General features: G+C 38.4%; 1 protein-coding gene across 1 annotated transcript; it reads left to right on the forward strand.

The window, feature by feature from the left end:
* The first annotated feature begins 2660 nt into the window (after window positions 1-2660).
* Window positions 2661-8351, forward strand: LOC134826573 (uncharacterized). Its single transcript, XM_063838992.1, has 6 exons — window positions 2661-2815; window positions 2959-3055; window positions 5244-5347; window positions 5803-5898; window positions 6037-6203; window positions 6497-8351. The coding sequence occupies exons 1-6, from the start codon at window positions 2668-2670 to the stop codon at window positions 7400-7402; spliced, it is 1518 nt and encodes a 505-aa protein (XP_063695062.1). The 5' UTR covers window positions 2661-2667; the 3' UTR covers window positions 7403-8351.
* Window positions 8352-13153: the final 4802 nt, after the last annotated feature.

Raw genomic sequence — 13153 nt, forward strand, 5'->3', positions numbered from 1 at the left:
AGTTGCTAAATTCTTGGAACTTTGTGTTTAATTTTAGTAGGTCTTGTTCATGGCACACCACATTGTGGACATGGTCATTATTTTGGCAAGCTATTTTGAATTGCGTAAGACTGCTTAGCTAATTAAAATCTCTTGAAGTAATCTTTGATACGTAAATCGATGACTTATTACTATTCTTACTAATCAACAGATCATTAAATCAGCGATTCATTAATCAAGTTTTAATTACAGTAACGATGAACTCAAATTTTCTGCAGTTCATCTCTTCAAATTCTGCCTTTCTTCGCCTGCATGACCGCACTATTCTTGTTGATCAATATTTTGATATCGTACCGTTTAAAAACCCTCGTACCTAAATACATAAACCTGCCTACAAGTAAATCAAGTTGATTACTGACGTTGATATCCAAGTATTATACACAGGGAGTTAAACAGTACACTACACCCTTACATAACCTCTATAGTAGGGGAGGGAGAGAGGCGACCCATCACCATCTGATCTGATTAAAATACTTTAATTAATTACGACGCTATTATTATTTATGGAGTACTAGGAGGGGGGCAGGTATTTAAGCATTATGATTTAAACCTGAACCAGGCCCTGGTTGATCATGTGACCTTGTAACTAGCCAGCACTGGTTCTGTGGTGCCTCTGTTAGAATACTTAGATTGTACCGCTAAAATCTTCTGTTATAATAGTTGATTTGTACTGCTAAAATACCCTGTTGTAATACTTTGATTTTACCGCTAAAATATGACAGTTCTAGACTGATATTTTTGTGCCAATTTTTGTGGTGCAGAATAAGCCAACCATTTCACAGGAACTTTAAAATTAAATAAGTTGTTTGCCACATCACTTTAAGTTCCAGTGATATTCCTTGCTCGTTATAATACGATTGCTTCTTTTATAGTTCCTGTGAGGCTGACTACCAGTACCACCCCCACACTCCACAGTTTAGCTGGATGATACCAAAGCGCGTTAGTCTTTGGTATCAACTGAAGGTACAAACTGAGACCAAGTTTCAATTTTCATCGGTTTTATACAACATTGAAACTCGATTATCTTGAAGTGGTCATTAAGAATAATAAATACCTAGGTCGAGGAGAGAATTTAGTTGGCCAAAGTATGCTTCATTATACTGAAAGTATCATGGTGGAAACATGTTCTTAGCATTGTGTATTTGTTTTTTCACTTAAGATAGTCGCAAAAAACCTCAGTTTTTGTATAAAAACACTTTCAATTAAACAAAGAGATTAAACGTTCAACGTTGCAGTTGTGACGATACTGGTTTTGCTGTTCCACTTACAGGTGCTTCGGTGAAAAATTTTAGTTTGTGGTGGACAACACGTTTGTTTGTTTAACACCGGTCATTGTCAAACAGATGCAAATAAGGGCGCGATAACACCCTTTAACACTTGACACCTGACATTATCCACTTTGTAAAATATTGATAATGTTTAAACCAAAAAAACTGTCTAAATGCTCAGCGTTATTTTCTAATTACCATGACCGGTGTAAATCTTAAACACCAAGCTAACGAACTTGGGCGGCGTTTGTGATATTAATCTCGAGTGGGCAGACACTCTTTGAGCGTTGTCCGGGGAACTCCAGACTGCTACTCAACTTATTGATTGACTTTTTCTGAGTTGACTCAGGATTCAATTTAAAGAGGTTTGCTTGCGACGTGATGACGCGCTCAGAACACACCCTTATCTCATTCTCACAAATTTTTATAAGTATGTGAGAATTGTGTCTTGACATCTTTAGTCACAATACGTCTATTTTTTTGGACAAGGATATTGCCATGCAAATAGTCTCTTTCCAAATTTCAGCATTGCCCCAAATTAATATAGCTCTTATTATTATTATTATACATATTAACATTATGTTTTTGTTCTTCGCTAATTAAGATAATCGCAAAACAACCTTAGTTTTTGTATAAAACACTTTTAATTAAACAAAGAGATTAAACGTTGCAGTTGTAGCATTCGAAAGTCCTTGGATTTCATGGACATGATTTTTGGTCATTTTTAGCTTAACTTTATTGTCTTGTAATTTCGGTTGTCGTTGATTCCTGTTGTAGAATTATTATACTAAATAATTTGCTTATCTTTACAATAGTCCATCAGTGATCGCATCGGCAATTTGTTCAAGACACGATTGTAAATTGATTTTTGAGTGATTATGGTAGCAAGAATGACTATAGGTTTAATATAAGAGAAAAAGCTGAAGTTATCAGAAAATACAGAACACAACAAAGTATCTCGTGATGAGATAACGCGAGTTATCTAGATTCTGCATTCCATACCAAGCACTTGGTAAGGAAGTACTTGAGTAGCTAAAGCTTGACCGGGACTTGTAGTCTCCAAAAAGATTTTCAGAATACTCTGAATTCTTGAAATTTAATTGGCAAATATCCCGGATGTCTGAGCATCTGGTTTTCGAAAGCACCTTTTAAAGTTAAACGCCCCTTTACTGAATATATTATGGTGCACTATCCCACTAGGTAGTTTAGCAGTTTTACATCTAGTCGATATAGAATGGCTTTCTCCAAATCTGCACCCAAATCCAAATTATTGACTAATGGAATTGGTAGTTAGTCTAACAATTTAACTATTATTCGTGTTAAAGAGTATTTTACCTGACCACTCTTTTCATTAGACTGAATGATGGAATACGCTTGTCGAAGTACCCTAGCCTCTGGGACGGATATTTTAACTACATCGGACGGAGTACTGACCAGTACCTCCTCCCCACTGGTTTCCTCAACAAGCAGAAACACAAACTCTGAACACCTAGTCTCGACTGTTAACGGTTAGTGAGATTTGGAAAATCATTTGGATGAGCAAAGGAAACTGTTTGTCCTGGTTTGCTGTTCAGTAGCAGTAAAATTTGCAACGTTCAAGTTAAGTTATGCACTGCGGGCACTGGTATTATTGACCTCTGTTCATTTTTAGGTTCAATCCCAGTTTCCAGCGGAGAGAACTTACCCTCAAACGATCTGCTGTTAGCCCTCGCCCTCCTCCAGGGGGACACGTCATCTCTTGAGAACAGGTGTGTAGTGTGTACTTTCTTCATCTTTCATTCATTCTACTCCGTACCCACTCTATGCTATCTTATTTATTTCATTTTATTAAACCAGAATTATCTCATAAAACTGATTGTTTTTATCATAATATCTCAGAACAACTCAATTTTCTCACAACACCACTACACTAACACCACATTACACCTAAATTGTTAATTTGTTAAACTCGGTGAATTGTGAAATATAAGTAGAGAGACTGTGGCTCTGGTGATCATGGTTAACAAATTATTAAGATGTTGACCAGTTAAAACATGCAGACATAACACATCCAATGTTTTAATAAACTGTTGTTAACTGCCTCATTGGAATCACGTGAACCCAGTACAAATTCAATATCTGCAAAAACAAACATTGTGTCCCATTTCCATTTTATTCCTGGACCTGGCAAAAGTCCCGCACACATTGGGACTTCCGCGAAGTTTCTCGATGTAATCCGACTTATATGACCCTGCAAATAACACTATTTAGTCGGGTAAACTTTTTCACCAGTCGGGCATTTCTCGGAATCACGCCCTTTTTGACCGCACCCATATCACAACCCCCACTATAGATTATCTCAGCTTCTGATTGAGATATAGAACTCAGGCATGAACCAAAATGTGCCTAAGATGCTTGTTTTTTAGTGCTATGAACATATTTAAGGACTAGGAGACTTAGTTTTTGAGAAATCGCCAAAAATCCGATTTTGCAGTCGACTAGCGAGTAACAATTATCACACTTATTTCAAGATATCTCAGCTTCTGATTGGAGCTAAGCGCTCATCTTCACAACTTGGGCATTAAAATGGTCAGAATCATCACATTAAGTGGGGTGAAGCATGTTCCTAGAGGTTTTAGTGAATTTTTACTGATCTTTCTTAGCAAAACAACTTTTTCCTTGCGATTAATTAAAGTTCATTTTAAAATATTTTCATCATTGCATTGACCATACTTGCGAGAGCGTAAAAATAGGGTTTGACCTAATTATTCAATAACCTGAAGTCTGAAGACTTTGAAACCATGCTCTACCCCACTCAAGGTGATGATTCTGACCATTATAATGCCTAAGATGAGCGTTTAACTCCAATCAGAAGCTGAGAATCGTGAATTAAGTGCGTCAATCGCTACTCGCGAGAGCGTAAAAATGGGGTCTGACCTAATAACTCAACAAAGTCTGAAGACTTTTAAACTATGCTCTACCCCACTCAATGTTATGATTCTGACCATTTCAATGCCCAAGATGAGTGTGTAACTCCTATCAGAAGCTGAGAATCGTGAATTAAGTGCGTCAACCGCTACTCGCGAGAGCGTAAAAATGGGGTCTGACCTAATAACTCAACAAAGTCTGAAGACTTTTAAACTATGCTCTACCCCACTCAATGTTATGATTCTGACCATTTCAATGCCCAAGATGAGTGTGTAACTCCTATCAGAAGGTTATTTAGGGTCATATAAGTCGGATTACATCGAGAAACTTCGCGGAAGTCCCAATGTGTGCGGAACTTTTGCCAGAACAAAGGGAATAGCCCATATCAATTTAATGATACGTGTAACATTCGAGTTTCCTTGCATTTTCACTTTGTAATGCTCTGTGCAATGTGCAATGTGCAATGTGCATTATGCACATAGTAATATAGTACCCAGTGAAACCGCTTTTGGGAGTGCTATTGTTGAGAGCGTATCTTAATTCCATTCAAGGTTAATGGAGTTGGGATACTGACAGCCAGTCGGTCGCTAGTTTGGATCTTGAAATCACGCATAATCTAAATTACTCTTGCGTGAAGTCGAAACGCTTGAAGTTGAATCAATGAATAAATCATAATCTGAATCAGTATTCAGTTTTGCAGCTAGTATAGAGGTTTGAATCCATGCATCACGCATAATCTGAATTTATTTTGCAGTCAGTCTGGAGGCTTGAACCTTTGCCTCATGCTCAATGACCTGCCTCACGTGTGTAGTCAGTTTGGAGTTCTAGTTGTTTCCTCAGCAGGGTTGTACACCACTGTTCCTCAGTCCTCATTGATTTCCCCCAAAAAGCATAAAATCACACTTGATTAATCGTTGACACCTTACGTTTTTATAATCATTCACTTAGCATTCCCCTCGAACACAACAGAGCAAACTAACACGTACCCCGTGACGACTAATCACTAAATATTTACTAATATAATTTCAGAGGGATGGACCTGACACCGCTCCAGAAGCTGCTACTTCACCAGTTATCTACTCGGCCTGTCATGAACAAAGTCGGAAAGGCTGGCCCTCTTTGGTCCGGAATCGGTACGTTATACCTAGCTGACACTCATTATAGAGCTAATGAGTTACGGTAATCATGCGCTCAATGAGCTGTGGATAATTTTATTGAAATTCATTGGACCTCCTACTGTGATCCATCAATGCACAATGGTTTTTTATAATAATGATCCTACCTAATTTTATAGCCCATGTGGCGTTGCTCTCATATTTAGCATTAAAACCTCACTCGCGGTACCCATATAATATATAATTTCTCTTGTCTCGAATTTTAACATCTGATTCATGACCACCACTACAGTAAATTAATCAATGGGCCACAGCAGTAAAAGTCTTAACGGAATCAAAAAATCTTCTCACGGTATTTTATCAATAACGCGCTGCACATGCCGGTTATGGTTATCTCAGGTTTTATTAATGTTCTATTCAGAGAAAAACGTTTATATTTCTCCGAAATCTAGTAAATTACATCATGTTTGTAGGCGTTTCACCGAATCCAGCCCCCGTGGGACACATAAAACCACTCCTGTCTTTTCTGGACCCAGTTACAATTGCTTTGAACACATCCCAGCCAAAAGGTAAACTCATGTGGAACATTTGTTGAAATGGTATCTTATTTCTTCGATATCTATGTTATGTCTCCAGTTTGACGACATTTCCATTTCTGGTATTATTATTTGTAGTGTGATCGTTAGTTTGACCATCATGTTTTACAGACAGAGCTGGTCATGGCAGGAGGGGTCGACCACTGGGCTCGGTTGGCAGAAGGAAGCTCCTTGAAAATAACCAGGAGACGCTGACCACTGAACTGAGGTGTGAACTAACCCAACCAGCCACTCCTGAAACCGAGGCTCGAATCGAGATGATCAAACATAGGCTTCAGGTTGGTACTTGTTTTTTAATGCTGGCATTTCTTCGTACTTATCGAAACTAAAATTTGAACTAATTTCGCCAATTCCGAAGAAAAGTGTTACGATTTTTTTGACATCATGCACAAAACATTAAAGGACCTTCCTTGGGCAAGATAAGACAATTTCTCCCACGATTATCGTAAGAATCAATTATCCGTATAATTAATTTAAAACATTTTTTACGGAATATGAGAATTGGATTATGAAAAAACTTCTCTTATCGTGAAAAAAACGTACATAATAATAATAATAAATAATTCTTCAGGAGAATGAGTTAAGACTGAGAAAATTGAACGAATCAAAGAATTCAATGTCACGCTCGGTTGCTGGAGAAAAGAGAGACAGAGTAACTGCAAATCACTGCTCCGTGAACATAGCCCCAAAACCGTGTGATGGAAGAGGAGGGATAGCACATAACTACCCAGCTGTAGTCGAGTCACCTTGCAAGCAGCTCAAATTGGAGGAGAAGAAGATTGAGCCGATGATAAACTTGGTAGCGAGCTCGTCCTACCCCACCCATACTTCTGCCACCCCACAGATATCCACCTCATACGTCTCCTCAGCAGCCAGTTTCCCTGAGTCTGGAATTTCAATGGTACCAAGAATCTCTCTGGCAAATCTCTCGCCACCATCCCAGCGGAACAACCTCCTCAATCAGCCACCTATGATGTCAACATCGCAAGGAAGCAGCTTCACTTCCCTTTCCTCCACCACCTACCTACCACCCTCCTCCTCCCTTCTCACCCCTCCTTCCTCCTCCCTCTTGACGCCACCTTCTCGACTCTTCTCTCCTCTCGCCCCCTCCCTCTCCAACTCCCTCTCCAACTCCCTCTCCACCTCCCCTATCTTCCCTTCACATCCGTCTCTAAGCGGGAGCTCACTCATGGTCCCACCTCTCCTTCCACCCTCCCTGAACTACGGCACCGGACAACGGTCCCTCCTGGAGCAGATAGTCAGCTCGATAACCTCCACTAACCAGAGGAGAGTGGAACCTTCTCCTCTCCTCCTCTCCAGGAACCAGGACACCGCTCTCACTCTTCTCAACCGACAAAAACTCGTGGAGTCGCGTCATATGAAGTGTTTGACCTGCTGCGGCGAGATCAACCCCAGCGTCAGCATCTTCCCTTTCATGTGTGTGAAGTGCACTCTTAAAAAGGTGTTCCCGGAATGAAATAAGACTGAAGTAAGACCTCTTGAAGACTTATCTATTCATTGGTAAATGTCAATTAAACTGACTGCTTTATGTTGGACAGCAGTATTTCTTGAGGAGAAGAATAATAAGTTATAACGAATGTTTAATGCTATTTGTCAGTGTAAGATTCAATATTGGATTTTGAAGTAATTATATTTCAATTTGTCAATTGTCTGCAAGTATTAAGATTTTTAACTAATATCTGCCAATTTGGCGAAAATATTTGGAAACAGATCTTCTTAGGAGTATGAGCAAAGGGAAAGGAATGGCTATTATAGCAATTATGAATACTTCATTCTATTCAATTATTGGAAAAAATGTGGCTGCCTTCCTCAAATAAGAACATTATCGACTTCAGCCGGCATTGCCGACAGTTTTAATAGAAATATTATAGAGCTAGCTTCTATAGTTGCGTTAAAGTGGGTCTAAGTTTAGTCTATAAGCTGTCACATTCAGAGGTTTCATGTGTCAAATGCTATATATCCAGGTCACCACTTCACTTGATGAAATGGGGTGTTTTTTGACAGAACTAAATCAATAATCAGCAATATAGGCCATCGATATTACCTGCTCCTGTCACAGAAGCTATCGTTCTTGACATGCTATATAATCTTTTAGTATGTTTCGCAAGTCTTTTTTTATTAAAATATGTTACGTCGGATAGTATGGACTTATTCTTGAGCAGAGAAGAAGATATGGCAGCTGCAATATATTGAACCTTTTATTGACAAATTATTATGTAATATTAAGGTTTTACTGCTCAAGCAAAGGGCTATAAATCGTGTTACGGCCCTCTGGTAGTGTCAGTGCACAAAAGAATTTGAGCATTGATATTGAAAGATATATAGAATTGAGATGAATATGTTATTTTGAAAATTGTACTATATTTGCTGATGTTATTTATCATTGCTTGTTTGGAAAAATTTATAAAAGCTGTTTCATTTTTCCAAAATTATATATAAATTGCAAATTCGGTAGAATTTAGATCTCTCTATTTAACATGATATGAAAATGGGTTAGGTTTAAGACAAGGGTTCACATTGACACTAAGAACTCATGGCCATGTCTCCTTATCATGTCTTCTTATCATGTCTACCAAGCCATGGTCGGTTGTGACCCAGCCTGTTATATGTGTATTGTATAGCACTATTCACAACATGCAAATGTGCATTATCTCGACAGCAATTCCAACCAGAATTGTTGGCTGAGAGGCTGCCTGAGGTCTGGCCCCTGCGAGGCCTGATTCTTCTCGGGCTGTTTCGATCATTAAATTTCGATAACAATGGAAAAATTAGACGGTAGTCTAACTAATCATCACACTGTTCAATCCACTATCTCGCTCCTTCTTTTCACTATAACGGACACTAATGACATACCAGAGCTTAACAGGCGTCTGAACACTTTGCCAGATGAGCATTCATATGCAATGAAGCGGTATGTCATACCACAATGCCAGTCTTTCAAACCCAAAGATCGCGCCATCAGCCTGGGAATTAATTCAGGTTCTAAGTGATTGTATGGTAAGAACGCTCTCGAACACCCTTTAATTGTTAAACAGATGCACCATTAACTTTAGCTTTGAGATAATCTGATCGCGCCTGACAGGAGTTTCAGACTGCAACTTGTACTTTGTAGGTCACGTTGTCATGGTCATGTGTCATGTTCTTTACAGTGTGTGGTGCCCTGAGTTAAAACCATGATCTCTTGCAGTACACAATAACACAGCTAGCACGTACATACTGTAACATTGTTACAACTTTACAGGAAAACAGAGGAGGTACCTATTAAACTCATGGGACGTTGGCTAACACAATTTAAACTCGTACTCTATCACTACCGTCACTGTAATGTTGCCTGTCACACTTGCCTGCTGATACATTATTTTAAATAAACTACAGTGAGCATGTTACCAACACCCTGCAGATGATTTTAGCTCAAATGGACAGTCATGATTTTCGTTATCATTGTCGCGTTATTTTCTGGGACAAAATTTAATTCAATATTGGTGTTAAAATGTTACTCCATTAAAACATAGACGGGTAAAACTTTATGAAATTTATTTTCTTTCCACAGAACAAAACTGTTAAAAACAGATATGGAATTTAAAACCATCTCGGAAAACTGTTATTCGTTAGGCGACCAGTGGTTACTCGTTTGTTCACACTGTAAAACTCTGTAAACGACATACCTGAAATGTAAACAAGTGGCTAATTTGATGTGCTAGGGCTCATCAGGGTTCATGCCAAATATTACCAAACGTTACCTGGTAACGTCATTTCAAATATTCCGCGTCTTTAAAATCAGTAAGAATTCTAGATCTGGATACTAGTGGGAGGTGAACCATATTTTTCTGACACTTGAAACTGACAGTGATTAGCCAATCAGCTGCCTGATTAGCCAATCAGCTGCCAATATTGACCAATCAAAATCAACGATCACTGTCACGTGTCTAAACAAAGCCTCCCTCCAGTATCTAGATCTACAAATTGCAGACTTCCAATCATGGTTTTGAAAAGTCTACATATTTCTTTGAAGTTGGACACCACTTCATCTCTCTGATCTGGGAGTATGTTTGAAAAGTTAGGGCTTGTTAAGTGAGTTAAACACTCAATTGTTGCCGCCAAATTCATGTAATTAATTAATCAATTCATGAACTTAATTATTGCCTCACAAAGTGATCTCCTTCACATTGTCCCCGAGCTAGTGTGTGATTACTGAGCTCAGCTCTTGTTAAATCTAGTTGAAGCTCGTTGTTTAGTTGAAGAATAAAGACAATATGTTTATAAGGCGCGATTTGACTCACCCTTAGGAATCAAAGAAGATAAAGCCCCTCGCTCAGAGTAGGACATTATCTAAATTCGACCTTTTGTCTTCGTTTGAGTATCACGGAATCCCCTCAAAATGGTTAAATGATTAAAAGTTAAATTTAACATTAATAAGTCATTGCTCCCACCCTCGACAATAATCATAATGTATGACATTCCCGCAACAAAAGAAAATGTTTAGCATAATCCTTCTTTTGACGGCGAGGGATTGTGAAGCAGCCTCACACTCTCTGAAGACAAAAAGCTAAGGAGAGTTAAGAAGTAATTTGTGCTCCCCCATTTGCATTATATCAATGTGAGGATGTGTAATATGTGCCGTGTCCTCCCTTTCTTTGACCAGTGTGGAGAGAGATGAATAATTTGAATTTTGAAACGATTGTTAATGGTGAGGTTGGAGAAAAAAATCATTTCAACTCAGAAATTGTTTACCCTCAGTAATCCACTGTAGGTGAACTTGACGTTGCGGATTGAGTGCGGATCAGTATTTCAATTTCCACTGAGATTCCTGGTTAGTCTGAGTGATTTTGCAAATAATAACCTTGTTATTAACAGAATCAGGGATAAAATAAACTTGCTGTAATGTATTATCCTGGTATGTAAGCTTTGGTATAAGTGTTGACATTAAGGTTGGCAGTATGACTAGAGATATGATTTCGGGTGAGACTCGAGAGAGCGCTTGCAATTATAGCTGATAGATTTGATAGAGCGGATTTACTGCCGTATGCATAAATTTTTCATGAATTTGGCACTGAAAATGGGTCGAGAATGCGCAAGCAACACAACTTTTGCTTTTGGGCTGAACAGTTGACAAATGACATCATCCTTTGAATCTAATCTGTTGCATATGCATGCAACCATCCAGACAGTCATATACTGTACAGTGTACAACTAGTTTAACTGAAACGAGGTAAGTAGCTACTTATCATGTAAGATTATTCTAAACTCAACCTCCTGAAATTATCTAAACAAATCCTTGCTGTGAGGTTTAATAATTTGTGGAATGCTTATTGAGGATACTTTCTTGCTTAATGGCATTTCATGGAAGGTAAAACCTAATAGTATCTGTGTCTATCACATTCTTCATTTCCTCTGGCAGGTTCATTTAGCAACTAACGGCATATCACAGCCAGTAAATTACCCCAAAGTTATAAAACTTGGTATTCCTACAGAACGTCTTCAACTCTAACGAGTTTTTGTCGGCAGTCGACGTAGGCTTTAAGTCTATATTGTTGGGTGCTTTTTCAATGAAAGTCTTCCACAAGTGAATAATTGTGTTTCGATATTTATAATGTCTCCTCGTTGAAAAGCCCAGCCAGACGGTACGTGATGGGTTACGTTATTGATTAAGTAATGCTGTCTCTGTCCTAACTAGACGGTATTTTTCGTGATGCGGTCCCTGATCTAACTGCAATAATTGATAACAAAACCCCGTCACTCTGTACTTGGAACGAATAATAGCAGACTGTGTAAAATGGTTAATGTTGTTTCCCTCGTTAAATTTAGTACATTATTGGTGAAAATTTCTAGCAGAAATTATAGACCAAGGCCTAGAATTGACTTCTTGAGCCCTATCGTGTTCAACGAAAGTGTGATGAAACGTAGTTTTAGTTATGTTGGATTGGTAAGATCAACCTCTCTGAATAATAACTCCCTTCCAACAGAAGATATGTACACAGGTGTTCTCCTAATCCTTATCACGTCCGTTTGGTTATCTTTTAAACGCTGAACAGTGAACATGTTAGTTAAAGATGCACCTACGTGATTCTTTGCAGCATAATAATGAAAATGGCGTCCCAGCTCTTTGCCGGCTTGTCAGCATAGACTTTGATAACGACAGAACTCAGGCATACCCGCTCTCTCTCTTTGATGTGATTTGTAGACCTATCTTGGATGTTTTAACAGAAACTATTGTAGATTTACATTGGACCACCCTCTTTGCTTCAAAGCGGTGGTCTTTACGGCTTAGTAGTTGGTTCTGACGAATAGCTTCAACGAAATTTAAGAAATTGAGAGGGTACAAAACGCATTCACTCGTAGCCAGAATAAATTGGGGCTATTTTTAGAAGTATCATTTGAATCACATAAACTTGTCCATATTTCTCAGAAATAAAAGTCTTGATTGAACTTTTTACTTTCAAGCGTCTGCTAATGGTCCACAATCTGTTCGTAAAACATACTGAAAAAATATTGAAACATTCCTAAGAAATTCCTGGAATTCTGTACGTTACTTGAAAGTGTCAACGAAGAGATTCGAGAGGGCATAGTGTATCGCAAATGCAAGAGATTCTTGTTCCACGGAACAATATTTTACGAAAGTTAATAGAATTTTCTTAAACTTTCCAGATAGTTATATGGTAATAAGACGAATAATCTGTGCAAGTTTGGGCGAATTTCTATGTGCCAAATTTGAGATATCACTTCAAACACAAGATAAAATCTCCTCTCAAATTTGGCATATAGAAATTCACCCTAACTTGGATAGATTAATTTTCTTATTACCATATAACCATCTGGAAAGTTCAAAGAAAATCTACCATTCAGATCTCGAGATATATGCCTCGGTACCACTGGAAAGCACTCATCTAGAGATATAGACAATGTAACTAACCGACAGAATTTTAAGAAAATTCTGTCGGTCAGTTACTTACTTTGAGTACTTTGAGTAGGTTTGGCTGGGATCGCTTCAGGACAACAGTATCAAGTACGTCCTCCTATTACTCCGCTGGGGTCTTTTTGAGTTGTTGTTAGTAGCGGTGTATCCTTTAGTAGGGGGTGTGTCGGGGAATTCTTTAAGGAATTTAGCCAGTGACGATTTTAACAGGTCAAACTTTTTATTTGGAGCAGATTTGTGAAAAGTCCTTCTGTTGTAAAAAATTGAGTCTGATTATTTGGAACGCGCGATGAC

This window comes from Bolinopsis microptera, chromosome 2 (assembly GCF_026151205.1).
Source record: "Bolinopsis microptera isolate Bmic1 chromosome 2, MBARI_Bmic_1.0, whole genome shotgun sequence".
Taxonomy (NCBI): domain Eukaryota; kingdom Metazoa; phylum Ctenophora; class Tentaculata; order Lobata; family Bolinopsidae; genus Bolinopsis; species Bolinopsis microptera.

What these genes read in the sequence shown, in the direction of transcription:
- LOC134826573 (XM_063838992.1), top strand. Translation starts at nt 2,668, where the DNA reads ATGATGGAATACGCTTGTCGAAGTACCCTAGCCTCTGGGACGGATATT. An exon ending in CCTAGTCTCGACTGTTAACG is followed by an intron (nt 2,816 to 2,958) that starts GTTAGTGAGATT and finishes GTTCATTTTTAG; the next exon opens with GTTCAATCCCAGTTTCCAGC. An exon ending in GAACACATCCCAGCCAAAAG is followed by an intron (nt 5,899 to 6,036) that starts GTAAACTCATGT and finishes CATGTTTTACAG; the next exon opens with ACAGAGCTGGTCATGGCAGG.